A 19,559-nucleotide genomic window follows, 5' to 3' on the forward strand; every position below is an offset into this window, starting at 1 on the left:
GAGTTTCACAATTTGAGTTGAATTACTGAAATAAATGAACTTTTCCACGACATTCTAATTTATTGAGATGCACCTGTACAATGACAATCACATCTGCAGCTCATTTTTGTGCTAAATATCTTTCTATACTGGGAAATAATTTTAATTATACCTTGATTTTCTTTAAATAAGAGCCATTATTCTTGATACAAGACTTTATGATGGTAATGAGTCACTTAGTGTAGAATGGCTGGTTCATTACCTATAAATCACAGGCCATATCACCACACAAAGGCGAGGTGCCATTAGTCGTATCATCTGTCAGAAACTCCAAGGAAACCTCAGTCTATGAACATCTACAGTTACATACATTTACAGTTTAGCACATGCACATGCACCAATTAAAAGGAAACAGATCTCCTTCGTTCTCTTTATAGCAGTACAAGTAGTATATTTCTTATTTTAATAGGAACAAATGACCCTGCCAAATTATGCAGCAACTTTCCATAGCCAAATTCACTTCAGTTGTTAGAAAAAACTTGAAAATTGGTGTATAAGTGTGCGCTTAGACCATGCAGTCTTCAGCAGCAGGAACGGTGATGGGTGATCAGTGTCCTTGAGGTTTTAGCTGTAGTACAGGTAGATCCATGGGTTTGCGCAGCTGTTAAGACTGGCGAGGAGCATGATAGTGACAAACACTGGCCCTGTAGAACATAAAGAATCACACACAAAATAAGAAATTGCACATATATAGGAAGTGTTCAGACTTGGAATCAACCGATTGTGTGCTCTGGGCAAAAATATTGCCTGTTTGCACCAGCTGGTGTCTACACATGAATCAGTTTAATCTGATCTGGTCTTTTGTCGGCTACTAATGAATGGTTTTACTAATGTCTATTTATCTGCTAGATCTGCAGTTGAGGGGAGATAGACAGTTCCCACAACAGAACATGGTTGTGAGTAATCATATATGACTTATACACATTAATGGGCCTTTATTCACATCTATTATCATAAGAGTTAAATATTACCACACCATGTGGTTACCAGTATATGTAGACATACATTTTTATTATTTGATATGGGACATTATTTTATTCATCAATGCCTAAATAAACATATTATATACAATTATGATGTATTATATAAAAACTGTTTCTTATTAAAATATTTATATATTTTTATGCAATTAAACTTGAACATAAAAAGAAAGTTTAATAAAAAGCCAAAATATGTAGAAATATTTTCAGATATTTTATTATCATATTTAAAGTAAGTATTATGGATTCTGCACTTTCATTTGTAATATTTGCAGATTTGTGGTCAAACTGAGGACAAAACCTGTGATGTGAAAAAAAAACAGTTCCTTTTAAAAATATTTTATATTTTTTAATGCATTTAGACCTGAACATAAAAAGAATATAAAAAAAAATGTAGAAATGTTTAAAAATATAATATTGTCAAATATTTTTTAAAAATATTATATGATAATTGTCACAAAGCAAGGCCAGACACAACAGGTAAGTGCAAATCAGGATGGTTTTATTGACTGGGTAAGGGGATGACTGGAATAGGTGTGTAAAGGCAGGTGAGTGTCAACACAGTGAATGGTTCCAGGGTGCTTATCTGAGTTCTGATGGTGAGGATCGGATGCCGGTTACGTTGGAGATCGTGGAACAGTTTCCAAGGAGTCGTTGGAGGATCGCGGGATGAACAGCAGGTAATTCGTTCTAGGAGAATTTGGCAGAGAGAGTCCAGAGAAGTTCGTAGGAGTGAACGGTAGACCGGACAGTGAGTGACTGTGCTGTGTGTGTATTTGTAGTGTGGCTTGATTGGTGACAGCAGGTGCGGGTGATCAGAACTCAGGTGACTGTGATCGGGTAATTATCCTGGATGGTGACTGAAGTGACTGTGATGAATCCCTGACAATAATATTTAGAGGTAATATTTATGATTCAGCACTTTTATTTGTAATATTTGCAGATTTGTGGACAGACTTAGGACAGAACCTGTAATTCAAAAAAGTTCCTTAATGAAAATTAGCATTTTTTCAATGCATTTAAACCTGAACATAAAAAGAGAGGTTTTAGAAAAATAGTGGGGGGAAATGTGCATAAATATTTACAAATATAATATTGAAAAATATTTAGTAATATTTTATGATGACATTTAAAATAAATATTTAAGACATAGATGGCTCACATAATCAAATAAGCAGATTTGTGACATAGATGCTCTTCCAATGACGTTTATGATGTTCTTTGAATCTCAAACCATACCGGAGAACATGATTATCAGGTTTTATACAAACCTGTGGAGTTGCCTTTTTGTTTATTTTCAGTGCATCTTTATACTCCTTGATAAACTGATAATACTGTGTAACTTGTATGAAAAAAAATGTTTTACAAAGTCAAATAAAAATGCCAAACAGAAGCATATCAGGAGAGCTACTTTGACTTGCCTTGCGTGGGCGCACTGCTTGGACTCCAGGCTGACCAGAGCTGGACCACGAAGAACGGGCTCCAGCAGAGGGTGTACACCAGGATGATAATAAAAGTCATTTTGACAGTCTTCAGCATTGCGCTTGATATCCCTTTAGAGCTGGAGCGCCCATCACCTGTGCTGCTCTGCAAGGCTTTCCTCTTCATGTTGAAATAGATCCCTGCGCAAATCTTTATCTGACAATACATCAAGATTACGGCTGGCAGAACAAACACGGACAGAGTGATCCACGTTATGTATATTCTACCTCCCCAGGGCTCAATAAACGTCGCCCAGCAGTCGAAAACATTCATCTCAACTTCTTGGAGAGAGAAGATGAACATCTGCGGAGCGCTGAACGCCAGGGAGATGAGCCATGCTGCGCTTATGGCAACATACCTGCGGAAAGACCCCCTAAAGAACGACACCATGGGTTTGCAGACCGCGTGATAACGATCTATGGTCATGGCCACTATCATGTACGTGGACGCGAACATCCCGACCACCTGAAGATACTTCACCGCTCTGCACACCAGATCGGAGCCTTTGAACCGGTGCGTAATCTCCATGGATAACTGCGGCAGGACTTGGAAGAAAGCGACCACCAGGTCAGCCAGGCACAGGTGCAGAAGAAACAGCTGAGTTCGAGTCCGTCTTTTCCAAAGAGCATGGAGGAGGAATAAATTACTAAATGTTGCCAGCACGAAAATGCAGCCAAGAACTGCAGCTTTCACGAGCGCAAAGTGTCCCTCGGATGAACCAAACGCTTCCTGCGCACTGGAGCAGTTACCGCTGCTGCAATTAAGGTTATCAGCCATTGTAAATTAAATCCTACCTTAGAAAGTTAGTGTGACTGTTTAGTATGTTATGTAAGAAGGTGCTTGACTGCTGCACTTGAGCGCTGACGCACACGGCACGGTGCGCTATTGCGCAAATTGGTGCTGAGGACTACAACGTGCACCGGTACCTGTGCTCACGCACGTCAGACATTCAGTCATACATTCAATTATGCGCTGAACAAACACTTGACACATTTTTTTGCAGTTGAGCTCATTAATATTTTTGAGGTCAATCGCAACCTGTCATCACTAAAGTAGCCTTGTGATTTAATTCCTATAAGGTTTTAAGCATTTAAATATCATCTATGACTTGGATATTATTAACCATGAAAAGTGGCAAAAGAGTGCTGCAGTGTGATTAATTGTGTATATAAAATGACTTTAAACTGCTTTTTCTATTTTCTGTATAATGCATATTAAGATGAATCTGTTTCTTCATCAGAACAGATTTGCAGAAGACTTTAACGTTTAACTTTAAACACTCACTTCTGGCCAAAATAAGTCCACTTGCTCACTAATGGATCCTCTGCAGTGAATGGGTGCCGTCAGAATGAGAGTCCAAACAGGTGTTTGATCTGTGATATTTCTCTCCCGATTCAGATGAGAAGACATTAAGTGATGGACTGGAGTGGTGTGGATTCTTGTTATGTTTTTATCAGCTGTTTGGACTTGGGGACCCATTCACTGCAGAGGATCCATTAGTGAGCAAGTGATGTGATGCTAAATTTCTCCAAATCTGTTCAGATGAAGAAACAAACTCATCTACAACTTGGATGACCTGAGCTGAGGGTGAGTAAATTTTCAGTTTTGGGTGAACTATTCCTTTAACAGAGAGACCTTTAAAGACAATTTAAACATTTTTACAGACTTCACCTGTGTACCTTAAAGGGGTCATATGATGCTGCTAAAAAGAACATTATTTGGTGTATTTGGTGTAATGAAATGTGTTTATGCGGTTTAAAGTTCATCATATGACCCCTTTAAAATAATGGATCATTTTATCAAACACTATAAACTTTGACCAAATAAAAACAAAAGAGTAATTCATATTAACATTTATAATATTAACAATAACAAGGTAATTAATGCATTTTACAGGGCACTATAAAGGAATGGAAATAAATAATTGTAAAAAAAATACTTTCTTAACAGTCATTTTGGAAGAATAAAAAGGAGAAATCTTAATAAAAATAGATTTGGTTTTAGGGCATAATTTGGCAAACTCTTTTTATGAATGAAACATTTACCATGCGATATAAAAATTAATTAATTCGTTCATTAATTTATGCATTTAGCAGACGCTTTTATCCAAAGCGACTTACAGTGCATTCAGGCTATACAGTTTTTTTTTTTACCATTATGATTATTTTAGAAATAATACCATTATACATAAATATAGAATTTAATGTTCTTATTATTTATTATGTTATGACATGTCGTTTAAGCGTAAGTTATAGTTGTATAGTCTTTGGTTAAAGCCGTTGTTTAAAGTTAATTCTGAAGGGACTGCATGCGTTTATCTGCCTAGATACAGACATATGCAACTCTGCATACCTCAGCGTGTCACGTGACTACATGGCGTTTCGCTATTGGTCAGCACCGTACTGGGGAAGTTGTTTGTGTCAAAAAGCAGGAAGCGCACAATTGGGTTTTTATTAACTGGGTTTCTTTGGAATATCATACTGAAAGTCATTTGTCTCTGTCCAGCAGGAAATGTTCTCTCATGTCTCTCTAATTTTTCTCGAAGCACAGTATCTGTAAGTATAACCACGTCTTTTAAAATTCATTTAGATTTTTACTCTTAACTGATCAGAAGTCAGTTAACAATCACCACTTACGTTACTATAGGCTGATTAACCACACCTGAGTCTATAAATTAAGTGTGTCGAATTCGTTTTCTTCTTGCTAGTCGTCCTAGTAGTTTCTCCGCTGAAATAATATCATTATATTTTTGGACGGGTGCGCTTGTTGGCGTGAATTGTTCACAAAAAAAAAAATTTACGTTGAGAGATAACGTTAGACTGTTTTTCTTTTTATTCAGTGACATGACCGTAAGTAACGTTACACGTACTACATAACAGCATATCCACATCTTTATTGTTGTTAATAAAGTCTTCGTTTTAGTTTTGGTTTTAGAGCACTTGTTAAACAGGTATGCTACTCGTATGGTTTATTGTCTTTTGACCTGTTATCGGTTATATGTGATACGTTTGATAAGGCCTGTTATGCACTAACGTTACCAGTTTAAAAAGTTTGGACACACGATTGAATTGGTTTATAATGGTTTGAAGGCAGTTGTTGTTAGGTAGGCCTACTATGCAGTTTAGAACTTGTAGCTATTATTTACCATACAGCAGGGTCTTAAGTTCCATATTTTTAATTAAGTAATAATAAAAAATACCAAGAACAAAATATATTATAAAAAGGTTAGTTCATTAAACAAATTCGTTCTTGTGGCAACCTTCCGTTGTTTGATATAGTGCCTTGCTTAATGTTGTTGCGCAACAAAATTAGTGTTCAGAGCTGCTACTCAGCCGTTACTATTTAAGGGTATTAATTCGTAACACCAATTATTAAGAACACATTTATTGTTATTATTATTATAAAACCGTTAGTTTAATATAATTCATCCTTTCGCTAGAAGATATAGTTCGTGGCCTAATTGAACGTTGCAATGCAACTGAATTAGCAATCAGCCCTGCGCAGTGATATGATTCAGCGGTTACCATATAGTGGATTTTATGTGCTGACCAATCAGCAGCCAGGATCGGGACTATAACATTTACAATCAATAAGGAGCAGGCTGTTGCCTAAAATAGTACATGTGTGACTTTTGTTGACCTGGTGCTGCATTACATAATTCTCCGACCCCAAAGGCCTGTTCACACCAAGAATGTTAACTATAAAGATAGCTATATTTGTGTCCACACCAATGCACAATAACGTTGTTTTTTTGTAAGAACATGCTGCATTTGTCGCCTTCCACAAACCGTTCCACTTCCACAAATTGTTTTGAAAGTGGTCCCAACGATATCGTTTCTGTTATCGTTATAGTTGCAGTGTGGACTTCTCTATTCTCCTAGAATTAAACAATTATTGAAACTTGGTGTGAACAGACCTCAAGTCTAAAGTTAGGATGTGAAAAATTAAATGTTGTAAATAAGATTCTAACATAATTCACCATGGTTACTAACCAGTAAGTGTTTGGAGTTGGGTTTTTCTGTATTATGGCCCCAGGTTTAGTAATTAAAATACTTTGTATGTTCTTTCCCACATAGTTCAATGTATCCTGCCCTGTTGCACTAAGTAACCATCAGTTAAGTGCAGTGTTCCTCAGAAGAGCACCGCTGCTTATGTGGAGATGGAGGAACGTGCTCGCAGCTGCCTGCTGCGCTCCAAAGCCACTCTGGAGCAGGACATCAAAGCCTCCTACTTGATGGACCACATGGTCAGTGACGGCATCCTGACAAATGATGAAGAATCAAGGGTGCTTGGCAAGGTTTGTTGTGGTGTTCAAACATGCTCAGTTTTACTTATTACGTATAAAAAGTGTATGTAAGTCAAGTTTTCCTATTTCTGCTTCTCCAGCCTACTAGAAGAGAGCAGGCCGCAGCCCTGCTAGAGGTGCTATTGAGGAAAGACAACAGGGCCTACATCTCCTTCTACAATGCGCTGATCAGGGAGAGTTATGGAGATCTGGCCAACCTCCTTCATCGTGACCTTCCTCTCCTCAGCCCTGAGGGGGAGAGGAGCTTTGCTGATGGAGTGTCTCCCTCTGGTAACCACTTGGACATGTATGAACTTGTTTTTGAAGGAGGTTTGAATGAGATGTTGTTAGTTTTGTGTTTTTATTCTAGTCCAGGTGATTCTGAGTGAAGGTGGCGTGCCTCAGAGACCCGTGGTGTTTGTGAGCCGACCCGCTCTGCTCAACCTGATCCGGGAGAAGCTGTACCGACTGCAGAATACGCCGGGCTGGGTCACTGTGTTTGGCATGGCTGGCTCAGGGAAGTCTGTGATTGCTGCCGAGGCTATCCGAGACCATGCCCTCATTAAGGGTAATGACTTTTAGGATTTTGTGCTTTATTTTATTTTTTAAAGAAGGCTTTCATATTTTTTAATGTACACCTTTCTAATTTTATTTTATATATTTTATTTAATTTATTATTTATTGATTCTGTGTTTTTGTTTATTTTTTTTTACATTTGTTTTAGTGTTTTTGGTTTTGCTTAAGTTTTGTTTTAGCTTTCTTTTAGTTTTTCATTTGTTTGTTTTTTTGCCTTTTTATTGTGAATCTATAATATATTCTACTGAGTAAAAATCAAAACTAAAAAAATATGAATTTTAAAATAATGGAGGACAAATTAATTCAATTAAAAATGAATTGAGTGTGAAAGGATGTTTTTATTTTTTTATTTTTATGTAACATTTTTACTAAGAGACTACAGGGCTGCAAGTAATTGTAATTTATTTGTTTTTTTCTCTGTTGCTCAGAGTGTTTTCCAGGTGGCGTTCACTGGCTTTCTGTCGGCCAGTGTGAGCGGGCAGACCTGTTGGTAAGGATGCAGTCTTTATGTTTCCGTTTGGAGCAGGGTCAAAGTTCAGAAGCCAGTCAGCGGCCACCCTGCTCCGTGGAGGAGGCCAAAGAGCGCCTACGGTTCCTAATGCTGCGCAGGTTCCCCAGGTGAGTGCTGGAAGGATATGGTATTTGTTCACTTTATTTACTCAGAACATACAAGTCCACTGAAATCAGCCACTTTCTCTTATGTTCATCAGGTCCCTGCTGATTCTGGATGACGTCTGGGACAGCTCTACTCTCAGGTCCTTTGATATCCAGTGCAGAGTTCTTCTGACCACTCGCAATCGAGGTCTGGCTGACTCTGTAAGCGGTGAGTAGTTCATTTTAGTGCATCCAGTTTGCGTTGCGTAGATGGGTTCTGGGCCAACTACACAGAGAGTGGTTATTCCTAAATAAAAGTCTAGGTTAGTCCGTGTCTAGGTGGAACTTGTGCCTGCTTGAATCTGAAATTTGAAAAAAAAAAAAATCCAAGGCAAGTCCTGAACTAAATGAAGTTACATAAAACTCTGATAATGGAGAGCAGCTGCTCTTGGAGATGAGCTATTTTCAGCTGAGCTTATGAGAGAAATGTTCCTTTCTCTATGTTGTTGCGGTTATCTTGCATAATTCATTTAACATCCTAATTTCATTGAAATACAAGGGTTTGTCATGTTTGTGTGTGTGTGCCTCTGTTTGTAGGTACAAGCTTTGAAGTGCCTGTTGAAAGTGGTCTAGATGAGGAGAAAGGCCTGGAAATTCTTGCTTTGTATGTTAACGGGAAACCACAGAAACTTCCAGAACAGGCCCGCAGCATCGTGAGCGAATGTAAAGGTACGAATCACTCTTTATGCAAAAATTAACCAGAACCTCGAAACATGATGAAACGTGACCAAGCACCTAAAGACAGCATTTTGAATGGCAATGGAGTAATAGTACTTAATACTATGGTTATAGTAATGAAGTACCATTAGTGTAGTCCTTTACACATATGACCATTGTAAATGTTTCTCCTGTTAGGTTCTCCACTTGTTGTTTCTCTCATTGGAGCTTTATTGAGGGAGTTCCCTGATCGGTGGAGCTACTACCTGCGACAGCTTCAGAAGAAGCAGTTCAAGCGGATCCGCAAGTCATCGTCCTATGACTATGAAGCTCTGGACCAGGCCATGGATGCCAGCCTGCAGGTTTTGGAGCCCGAACACAGAGATCTGTACAGAGACCTGAGCATCATGCAGAACGATGTCAAAGTGCCTGCTAAGGTCAGGCTGAAAATCTGTTGCCAACTACTAAAGTAGTGCTAGATACAGAATCAATACCATTAAAATACTTAACGTTTTATTATACTTGCAAATGTGACATAAGGATGGATTTTTTTAAATGGCTTTTTTTCATGTAAACTAGTCTTGTTGGATTTTGTTTTGTTATGCAGGTTCTGTCAGTGCTGTGGGATCTGGAGTTGGAGGAAGTGGAGGATGTCCTACAGGAGTTGGTGAATAAATCTCTGCTGTTTCGAGACTGTAACCAGCGACCATACCACTATTACCTTCATGATCTGCAACTGGACTTTCTCATTGAACAGAATCGTGATCAAATTGCTGTGAGTTATGTTGCATCTCTTTTTAAGAGAGACCACCAGAGAACAAGGTCTGAATTGTCATGTTTCCTGTAGGAACTGCATAAAAAGCTGGTCCGTCAATACCAGCAGTTTTATAATGAAAGGCCACCCAGCTCTGGAGATATAGACTGTTCGTATTGGTACCGCTTCCTCCCGTACCACATGGCTAAAGCAGGACTGTCTAAGGTAATGTTACAGTATGGCCTAATATTTCATATGTAGAATCTTCTAATGATTCCTGAAACATCATGAACATTCAGTTCTCTCATTTCAGGAGCTTTATTCACTGATGTTTTCCTTGGACTGGGTTAAAGAGAAAGCTCAGTTTATGGGATCTGCCCATCTTATCAACAACTACGTAGAATATGGTGAAATACTAGACAAAGAGGTATTTATACTGTTGAGTCTTAATTTCGATTGATATTCCTTACAATTGCATGTCTTAATCAGTTTAGACTGCTCAAAGTATTTACATAAAATTGCCATGGAATACAGTTTGTGTAAACAGGCCAGATTGCCAAGTGTCACTTTTTGATTGTTGTGCCTCAGTCTGGACAACTTGTGATAAACATGTTTATGATCATGGCTTGTTTTTAAAAGCGTTTATTTGTAACTTAATTTTTGCTATTTATATATGTATATTTTTTTTATATTTAAGTCTGATACATTTTAAATGGGTTCTAAAAATTAACTTAAAACTAAGAAAAACTTTAGTTTTCACATAGTTACTATGTGAACATTTTATTGCTGATAAAATCACTGTCATGATCTTAGCCACAATAACACACCTCCTCCTGTTCTGTTTAATGATAAATTGTGGTGTTTTCACACAGAACAGTGAGGTGAGACTGCAGTTTCAGGAGTTCCTGTCTTTAAACGGACATCATTTGGAGCAGAGGCCATTTCCTGACGTAGTGCAGTTGGCTCTGTCTCAGCCCACGTGTTCAGAGGTTTACAGACAGGCCTTGATGCAGGCGCAGAAGAGGGCTAGCAGAGGGCAGCTCTATATGGACTGGGTGTATGTATCTCACTGCCTCACACAGTAACTTTCATGTAGTAGATCAGATTGAAAACAGATCGATTTTGATTGAAAGCGTGTTTTGACTTTTTAGGAACAAAAATAATCAGGACAGTTTGTCTCGGCTGGTCATGCATCCTCACCAGGGGTCTGTCTACTATGCTGGCTTCTCCAAAGATGGGAGTAAAATCGCCTCTTGTGGAGCTAACAAGGCGCTGCGGGTAAATATCAACTTGTGTCCTGCTGTTCGTCTCGACACTGTGCAGTATTATGTGATGGCCAAATTTGTCTTTTTGTACTCAACAGGTGTTTAAAACAACCTCTGGAGAGAAACTTCTGGAGCTTCAGGCTCATGACGAAGACATTCTGTGCTGTGCCTTTTCTCCAGATGACCGTTACATTGCAACCTGCTCCAGTGACAGGAAGGTTAAGGTTAGTGTGTCTGTCTCTGTGCCCACTTTATTTGTTGGGCAGTATCTTTCTGTAGGGCAATAGTTTGCTCCAGATTTTTTCTGTTACAAATGTGTAAACGGTTTCTTATCCTTTTTGTTGCTTGACAGACATCAGACTCTATACTGTCATTATGTGGTAAAGTTCTGTGAACATTGTTCAAAAGTCAGTCAGGAGAATGAGGTTTGTTTTGTGTGTTGTAGTTGTGGAGTGTTGAGCGAGGTACTCTTATCAGAGAGTTTGGGGAGGAACACGAGGAGCAGATAAACCACTGCCAGTTCACCAACACAGGCCGACGTGTCCTGCTGGCCACATGCTCAAACGACAAATTCACCAACACTAAGGTGAGATGTTTTTAGAGGTTTAAATTTTTACTTTCTGAAATGTAATTTTTTTTTTTTTGTAGTGAATAGTAGGAGTTTTTTTGTTTACTTTTTGAATTTTTAGAATTCTTCGAATTTTTACTAGTTAAAGGGGTCATCGGATGCCCATTTTCCACAAGTTGAATGAAATGAATGAAGTCTTAATGAAAAGTCTGTAACATAGTTTGGTTAAAATTTCTCAATGCTAGTGTAAAACACCGTTTTTACCCTGTCAAAAATGGCTCTGTCTACAGCAAGCTGTTTTATTGCATGTCGCTTTAAATGCAAATGAGCTCTGCTCACCCTGCCCCTCTCTTCCGAGAGACGGTAAACTTTAGCCGCATTCATCGTGAAACTCGCTAACTAGCACATTATTAGGAAAGGTGATTTGCAAAGATTCATTAAAAAAACCTTACACTCACTTCATCTGGAGGTGAAGCTGGATCACGAATGATTCGCGTGAAGATAGACTCATTTAGGTAGTTCGAGGGCACATTCCCTTCAAAAACAAACGTAATCCACCATCTTCAGCGGCTCAGATGTCGGGAGTAAATGACGACTACTATGTTCATTATATCCAACAACAAAACACTTCAATCGCTTAGACATTCTACATCTGCGCCGGCGGTGAAACAATGGCAGACTGATGACAGCTCACTCAGGGCGGGTCTAAGGTAAAGACACCAGTCCAGTCTGTGCTGAAACGCTACTGTCAATCAAACTATCGTGGGATGGGCCTGTCTGTGTGACGTCACACAGTCAGGCATCTGAGATCGGCTCGATTTGAGAAAAGGGAAGTGATTTAACGAGAAAAAAATTAAAAAAACACTTGGGATCTTTATCATTATAGGGTGGTTGTGTACACACTGCCAACACGCATTTCAGTTCACACAGCTTGTAAAAGTGCATGTCGCATCCGATGACCCATTTAAGTTATTTTTTATTTTTATTTTTTTATTTTTATTTTTTCTCCTTAATGTTTTTACTTCTGAAATTTTAGAATTTGTTAGAATTTATAGTAGTTTAGTATTATAATTTGTTGTTTGATTTAGAATTGTTTTCATTTTTGCTATTTTAGGAGCTATTTTTTATTAATTAATTACGTTAACTTTTAAGTACATTGTTGTATGAGTACTCGGTAAGTAATTATATTCTAATGAACTAATTTTGTGTAACACTTGGCATATTCCTTTTGAGTCAATTTGTTCAGTAAGTTATTTCAATAGCCACTCCAGTGAAGCATTTTCTCAGAATGATTCAGACTGATAGCTTGTGAATTCATGGCTATTTTTGAAATTCTTTAATAAAATCAGCTTAATAGAATGGCCAGTGCATAACGGTGCAGAAAGCAGGTGTGTAGTAGTGGCGCTCCAAAGAGTTTGGTAATTAAATCTCATCTGCACTTTTTTTTTTTCCCGCACCCTCCATTTCCTCATTCCACATTTAGAGGCAGATTTGGTGAACATGAGTAATGAGAATGACAGCTGGTAGGACGCTCGCTCAGAACAGCAGAGGAGGGGAACGGGGCAGCCGTGTAATTTTACAGCTTGTGAAATTTGCAGAGAATTGTGGGAGATCCGTAGGAGTGTGACAGCAGGGGTCTGCAGTTGAGCTGTATTCAATTGAGGGTGCGAAAACGGAGAGTGAGCAAGCACGGTGTCAAAAAACGTAATGAGAGCAACCCCCCGGTGGAGGTGTGAGCACAAAAGGGGCATTTCGTGAAATATCTCGGCATGAGGAGTGAAAGAAATGCCCTGAAATGAGATTTGGAGAATGTAACAGCAGATGTGTTGAACACAAGACATTTCCTGCAGACTAAATATGTTCTTCTCTTACAGGTGCATCTCAATAAATTAGAATGTCGTGGAAAAGTTCATTTATTTCAGTAATTCAACTCAGGCTGTCCTGTTCAATAGACCCTGACAGAATGATCAATATCCCTACACAAAGCATACGTTATCCCTTTCTTCTATTCGTCTTACCCTTTTGCCCTTTCATTTCTTTCTATCTTCGTTTTTCTTGCAGCTATGGAACCCCAACAAGCCGACTTCTCAGAACACTATGTTTGGACACATGGAACCTGTCAATCACTGTTGCTTTTCTCCTAACGATGCCTACCTCGCCACTTCATCCAGTGACGGCACCTTGAAGGTTGCTTGACTTTCTTTGCTTTGATTTATTTATTGGCTAGCTGTTTTACTTACCCATTTATTGTATTTGATTAATTTGCTTGCTTATTTAATGCATGCTTTTTTATGTTTTAATTTTAATGCATTTATTATAGAATTCAACTTTTTTTTTTATAGAGAATATAAAAACCGCTTAATCTACAACCTCATCTATTTATTTACATTCACATTTATAAGAGTGTCAAACTGCTGGATCATCTTTGGTCAGTACAGGTGTTCTCTTATCTGTGTTTCTTGCACTGTTGTCTTTTGTATCTGTCAGCTGTTTGAGGTGTCATCTGCGAACGAGTGGAAATCAATTGATGTCAATAGTTTTTTCCCAGAGAGTGACGATGAAATAAAAGCCATCGTGAAATGCAGCACTTGGTCAGCCGATGGCTCACGGCTCATTTGTGCTGCCAGAAACGCTGTGTTTGTAAGTGATTTTGTGAGTGTTGTTGTGAAATGAGAGGAGTTGGCATCGCCACTCAATATTTTTGATTTAGTGCCTGTAACAGCTTTTTATATATATATTTTTTTATTTGATTCACAGCAATCACACAAACACTTAAATTTAACGGGCATAATCTTATGACAATGTACTTTAATGCACCAATTCAAATAAAAGTATTCATAAAATCAGTTATCTACTAAAGACTTTTTTTTTACGTGTGGTTATTCCTGCTTCCTCTGTGCTCATGGTTTGTGTATTAACTTTGTATATCGTCTGTGTTGTATGCATGTAGGTGTTTGACGTGAAGACGTCAGACATGTTGTTGGAGATGAAGACTAGTCGTCTGAGCACAGTGCAGTACTGTCACGCATGTCCCAACAGCAGCCTGCTGGCCGTTGCACTCTCTCATTACACTGTAGAGGTACAGCACACCATGAAGTGAAAATAGTTTTTACTCTGTAGACAGCTTTTCCAAACATTTCGCCACCTTGCTTAACTCTGGGTTTGCGTTTTTGTTTCTATACAATAACTTTGTGTGACCAAAAGACCAAAATCTTTAATATTCAGTTGAAATTCACTTAAGCCATTGCACCTGCTGTAACCCCTTAGTTGTGTTATAGATTCTGTAACACAACTGAGGGGTTTAAGTGTCTTCATAATAAACCACTGTTCAAAAGTTTGAAGTCGGTAAGATTGTTTTGAAAAGTCTCTTCTCATCAAAGCTGTATTTATTTGATCAAACATTACAGTAAAAACCGTGTTAAATATTTCAAATATTTTTAAATGTAACTTATTCCCTTGACAAAGCTGAATCTTCAGTGTCACATGATCCTTCAGAAATCATTGTACAATTCTGATTTGATGCTAAATATGTTGAGAAAATTTGTGCTGATTGTTTTGTAGAAAACATGAATCTTTTTAGTGGTTTTAAATAGAAATTTCAAAATGTAGTTCAAAAGTACTATATTGATTTGAAAATCATTGGTAACAAGTGTTTTTTGTCATTTGATCAATTTAATTGCTGGATAAAAGTGTTAGTTACTTTAAGAATCTTACTAACCCCAAACGTGAACAGAAGTGTGTATGTTTTAAACAGCCAGTGCAGATTTACATGACAAGTTTACAGGACATGCAGACAAAGTTGAATGTGTTCTGCCCTGGTCCAATCAATGTTATTAGCCTCATACATATGCAAATAAGAATGTTAATGTAGGGTTTACCAATGTACAGTGAGAAATCTCAAAACTGAATTACCAGAATTAAGAATGAACAATGTAAAACAAGGTAATCCTGATTTGTTTGTTTTTTTTTTTCTTTTTTTTTTCTCCAAGTTGTGGAACTTTGAGACCAGTAAAAAGAAAGCCGAATGCAATGGTCACCTGAGCTGGGTTCATTGTGTCCAGTTTTCACCTGACGGCTCACTCCTGTTGTCCTCCTCTGATGATCAGACCATCAGGGTAAGCTTGCTTTGGTCCCTCTCTTCCTGAAGTGTGACAGTTTTGTTTTTGTTTTTTTTGCAGTTATTGTTTGAACAGTATTGACCTGTTCTCACAAGAAGTGTTAATGCTTGTCTAGCTGTGGGAGACTGATCGGGTTCACACCTCCTCTGCTGCGGCTCTGAAGAGGGATTCTGATGTTCTCTTCTCCCAAAGTGATGTTACAATAGTGGCACCAGACAGCAGAAACAGATTACAGGTACGGTCCACCAGAGACCTGCGCGTCTAGTGTTCGCTTGGTGCTATTTTTTGGTTGATTGCATGTATATATGACATCTAACTCTGCCATCAGGTACGGACCGGATTGGCAGGTGCCGTTGTATTTGAGAGCGAAGAGTTGCCGTCCAGGATTCGCTGTACTTGCATCAGCAGAAATGCTTCGCTTGTGGCCCTGGGAACTGAGAACGGAACTGTACAGGTATTTCAGCTCACCTGTGGGGTATCGTCATCGCCAGTGCTCTCTTCCTAATGTTCTATTCAATTTCTTGGGTTTTTGGATGAGCATGCAAAGCACTCTGGGTAAAAATAGCCTTCAGGATGCTTGTGGGTGTTTTGGCTGACCTCCGGCAATGAGATTTGCCATGGCTGTCAACTGCACTCAGCCCTCTAATCTCTCGCCCTTCCTTTCCCAAACCCGTCCCTTCCCTTCCGTCTCTACTGAATGTCGTCGTGCTGGAGGCGAGCGTTGTCCTCCTGTGTTACACGGTGTGTACTGTAGTGCAGTAGATGTGACTGGTACAACGGGGACGCCTAGAGGTAACAGCTGACTGATAAAATAAGCGGTGTTCTCTCAATCTTGAGATTACACCTGTTTACTGCCCAATAACCATTTATTTAGATTGCTCCTCTCCATCTCTGACTGATTGTGTGTTCACCTGAAAGAGAGATGGACAGATGGATTTAGAAAAGTGGTAAAATGAATTTAAAATGAATAAAACCGTAAACAATGTACCCGGTTTAGTACAAATGAAGCCAGTGACATACTGTTTACCACAGACAATTACAAGTTTTTTTTAATTAAATATGCATTTTGTTATTGTGTAATTTTTTTTAAACTAATGGAATTTTTGTTGTAATTGTGGTTTTGATAGAGCTGCGTATTTTAACTGAAACCTTTTTAAACAATGTTTGATATAACATTTTATAAAGTGATTTGCAGCTTTTTTTTTTCTTTTTTTTTTAAAATGCATATAAGGCTTTCCTTCATCTGCAGTAATGTTGGTAACATTATGAAACACCAGAGGGCACCAGATTGTTACTGGACTGTGCAGAACATGGCAGATGTGAACAGCTCTCTACTAAAGCAATTGACTTTCAGTAAATGCAGTTTCTTGCATGTCTTTTTTTTTTTTTTTTTTTTTTTTTTCCCCCCCACTAAGGAGAGCCCTGGCATTATTGAAGTGAGTGGAAAAATTAAAAATTGAGGTATTTGTTTGTGTATATGTGTGCGCAGACAGGAAGAGTGAAAGTTAGACAGTTTCTGAAGAACGTTGGATGGAGAGCCTTGCAGCTGCTGAACTTACAGCGTGATTTTGTGCTGGCACTAGGGCTAGAGACAGGTACAGTGCAGGTACAGTAAGAGGCAAGTATGTGAAATGTTACAGGCTATTCACACTTACAGCGATTTTACTTGTGACATTTTCTTTAGTGTTTCAAAAAATCTATTTGAAATAATGCTGTTGAACTTTCCAAAGAATTCTGAAAAAAAGCTTAAGATTTCACAACAATATTAAGCAGCACAGCTGTTTTCATCATTAAGAAATGATTTTTGAGCACCAAATCAGCATATTAGACTGATTTCAGATGAATCGTGTAACTTCAGAGCTGACAGTTCTGTACACATTTATTCTCGACTTGTAAAATCTGCATTTTCACTGCATTTGATCATGCGCATGCAAGACCGGAACGCCAGCCCCGCAAGCAAAAATACCTCTTATTTACTTTCCAAAAACACAGCTCACGCTCCCGTAGCCCCAGGCAACTTTTGAAGTTTGTGTTTTGAAGATTTAGATGCAGCAGAGAGGGCCAATAGTCAGTCTGGCTTTTCTGAATGCCAGACACAGAAGGGCAAAGTAACCCATCTTTAAGTGTGCACTGTGCACTTTATCTTAATCGCATTTACATGATGTATTGCTGCTGAAGTTTGAGATTACAGCTGTATATGTGTCATTAGTAGTTCAGGCCTATATATTTATAATGTTTATTTAAATCTATATATTTATGAGTCTTTTAGATAATGCATTCATTACAGAAAGGTTTTTTTTTTTTTTTTTGGTAATGTCATGTTGTTGCCCCGCCCCCCCAAAAGATGTAAAGGTTTGCGGAACATTTTGCGGTCACATTTTTTTCTTATTATTTGGTCACTATTTATTTTCTCACTTTTTAAAGATTTTTTTTTTTCAGTAGAGCTATGCAAAATAATTGTACACAATCAAGTAGATGTAAATAAAACGAAAAGTTAGTTGAATTTTAACAAAGTTTTACATTGTCTGTCTGTCTGAAGGTGTTGGAGGTTCCATCTGGAAAAACATCACAGACGCTCACAGGTCATACTAGGACTGTTCACCACTGTCAGTTCACTGATGATGGTGAAACCCTCATCACATCCTCAGAAGACACCACTGTCCGGGTAATTCACGGTTTCTCATAACAAAGATGTGGGCTATTATGTTCAGTTCTTTAGTTTTTTTTTTTTTTGTTTTGTTTTTAACATAACCAAATATTAATGTTAATGTAAAAGCTTGTGGAATCATACTTTTGTTGAAATTTGATATTACAATTTTTTTGGTATAACCTTTTTATATGCATTATTTTCTGGCTGTGAGGAGAATTGAATGACAGGTCTACCAGTTTGCAATTTAGTAATTGCGCCACATGCTCGCAAACTTCTGCTGCAGCTGTTGTGTTAGTTTGAGAAGTTTTGGGCACTGGGTCCATTACAGGGCTCGTTGATCATAAGCAGAAGAAGTGTGAGGTGGGAAAACGGTTTAGTAATTGATAGTTGTGAACTGCTGCATGCACATTAAAATTCTGTAAGAATGGATAATAGACCGTAGTACAAACAAAGTTTATAACTTTTAACCAAAATCAATACTTCAATGCTATATGCTTGGCAAATCAGTTTCAGGAGACCTTAAATGTCAGTGTTAACCTTTTGAGAGGATGAACGTTGTCTTTGTCTGCAGGTGTGGAAGTGGAGGACTGGTGAGTGTCTGGTGCTGGAGGGCCATAAGGAGCCGGTCAGGAAGTTTCACCTGTTGAACAAGTCTACTTCCTCTCACCTGTTCTCTTGGTCGTTTGATGGCACTGTTAAGGTAAACAGAACCTCTACTAATTTCTCTGCATTTGCCAATGAATTAATCCTTCTAAAGCACACATAGAATATGAAGGATGACGTGTAGACCTCATTTAACTCTTTTCTATAGACTGCATTGCTTTCAGAGCAAAACATGGTTACCAAGCCCAAATTGTGGACTGAAAGCACAGTCAATTATGATCATTAGATGATGCATGCACTTAATCACTTGCAAACAGCTTTTTTAGGATCTCATCAGCAGTAGTCGTTATACTTCACCCAGTTGTAATCAGGGCTTCTGTGGGAAAGATTGTTTACATTGTCCACAACTTCCTGCCACTTTCCACAAATAGGGTACAAAAATGGGCCTGAACCACTCGAATTTGGTCTATAAAAAGAGGTGTTTATCCTTGATTCAAAGTCTCAGTAAATTATAAGAGTTTTTTGATTTTCTGTTCCATTTGTATGATGTCTAAATAGTTTGAAATAGATTTTTTTTTTTGGTAGTTGTGTAATTATCTAGCAATAGAAAAATGAATGGAAAAAAATGAAGAATACAATGGACTGTTTTTAAAATTGACTACATATAACTGGTTAACAGGAGTGCAAATTTAGTGTGAATTAGGCTTTAACTTTGTAAGATCTAGATTTTTTTTTAAATAATTTTTACTAAGACTAAATTTCTTTTTTTTTATATATATATATATATATATATAAAATAAATTTTTACAGTCTTAGTAAAAATAATAAAAAAAAAATCTAGATCTTACAAAGTTAAAGCCTAATTCACACTAAATTTGCACTCCTGTATAATATAATATATAGAATTGTGTTTTTATTTCTTTTTATT

At 37.9% G+C, this 19,559-nt stretch overlaps 2 protein-coding genes across 4 annotated transcripts in view; one reads left to right on the forward strand and one right to left on the reverse strand.

Moving 5' to 3' along the window:
- Window positions 1–603: 603 nt before the first annotated feature.
- Window positions 604–3,278, reverse strand: LOC107695886 (vasopressin V2 receptor-like). Its single transcript, XM_016495980.1, has 2 exons — window positions 2,441–3,278; window positions 604–683 (listed from the first exon to the last, which is right to left on the reverse strand). Exons 1-2 carry the CDS (start codon window positions 3,276–3,278, stop codon window positions 604–606), a joined length of 918 nt encoding a protein of 305 aa, XP_016351466.1.
- A 1,641-nt stretch (window positions 3,279–4,919) lies between these two features.
- apaf1 (apoptotic peptidase activating factor 1) overlaps window positions 4,920–19,559 on the forward strand; it is a 25,858-nt gene continuing 11,218 nt past the window's right edge. The window contains exons 1-23 of one of the 3 annotated variants that reach the window (XM_016495976.1): window positions 4,920–5,056; window positions 6,578–6,798; window positions 6,888–7,077; window positions 7,157–7,354; window positions 7,791–7,980; window positions 8,073–8,185; window positions 8,554–8,685; window positions 8,872–9,110; window positions 9,281–9,448; window positions 9,521–9,652; window positions 9,741–9,854; window positions 10,300–10,484; window positions 10,579–10,705; window positions 10,791–10,916; window positions 11,138–11,278; window positions 13,322–13,447; window positions 13,748–13,900; window positions 14,211–14,339; window positions 15,250–15,375; window positions 15,494–15,613; window positions 15,707–15,832; window positions 17,918–18,043; window positions 18,600–18,728. In XM_016495976.1, the coding sequence (XP_016351462.1) occupies window positions 6,661–6,798; window positions 6,888–7,077; window positions 7,157–7,354; window positions 7,791–7,980; window positions 8,073–8,185; window positions 8,554–8,685; window positions 8,872–9,110; window positions 9,281–9,448; window positions 9,521–9,652; window positions 9,741–9,854; window positions 10,300–10,484; window positions 10,579–10,705; window positions 10,791–10,916; window positions 11,138–11,278; window positions 13,322–13,447; window positions 13,748–13,900; window positions 14,211–14,339; window positions 15,250–15,375; window positions 15,494–15,613; window positions 15,707–15,832; window positions 17,918–18,043; window positions 18,600–18,728 (3,228 nt within the window). In that variant the 5' untranslated portion in view covers window positions 4,920–5,056; window positions 6,578–6,660. Of the gene's footprint in view, window positions 5,057–5,323; window positions 5,351–6,577; window positions 6,799–6,887; window positions 7,078–7,156; window positions 7,355–7,790; window positions 7,981–8,072; window positions 8,186–8,553; window positions 8,686–8,871; window positions 9,111–9,280; window positions 9,449–9,520; window positions 9,653–9,740; window positions 9,855–10,299; window positions 10,485–10,578; window positions 10,706–10,790; window positions 10,917–11,137; window positions 11,279–13,321; window positions 13,448–13,747; window positions 13,901–14,210; window positions 14,340–15,249; window positions 15,376–15,493; window positions 15,614–15,706; window positions 15,833–17,917; window positions 18,072–18,599; window positions 18,729–19,559 lie in introns of those variants that run through there. The other 2 variants (XM_016495979.1, XM_016495977.1) reach the window with 2 other exon arrangements.

This window comes from Sinocyclocheilus anshuiensis, unplaced genomic scaffold (genome assembly GCF_001515605.1).
Source record: "Sinocyclocheilus anshuiensis isolate Anshui unplaced genomic scaffold, SAMN03320099.WGS_v1.1 scaffold538, whole genome shotgun sequence".
In the NCBI taxonomy this organism is placed as follows: domain Eukaryota; kingdom Metazoa; phylum Chordata; class Actinopteri; order Cypriniformes; family Cyprinidae; genus Sinocyclocheilus; species Sinocyclocheilus anshuiensis.

What these genes read in the sequence shown, in the direction of transcription:
- LOC107695886 (XM_016495980.1), bottom strand. Translation starts at nt 3,278, where the DNA reads ATGGCTGATAACCTTAATTGCAGCAGCGGTAACTGCTCCAGTGCGCAG. An exon ending in AAGCAGTGCGCCCACGCAAG is followed by an intron (nt 684 to 2,440) that starts GCAAGTCAAAGT and finishes TATGTTCTACAG; the next exon opens with GGCCAGTGTTTGTCACTATC.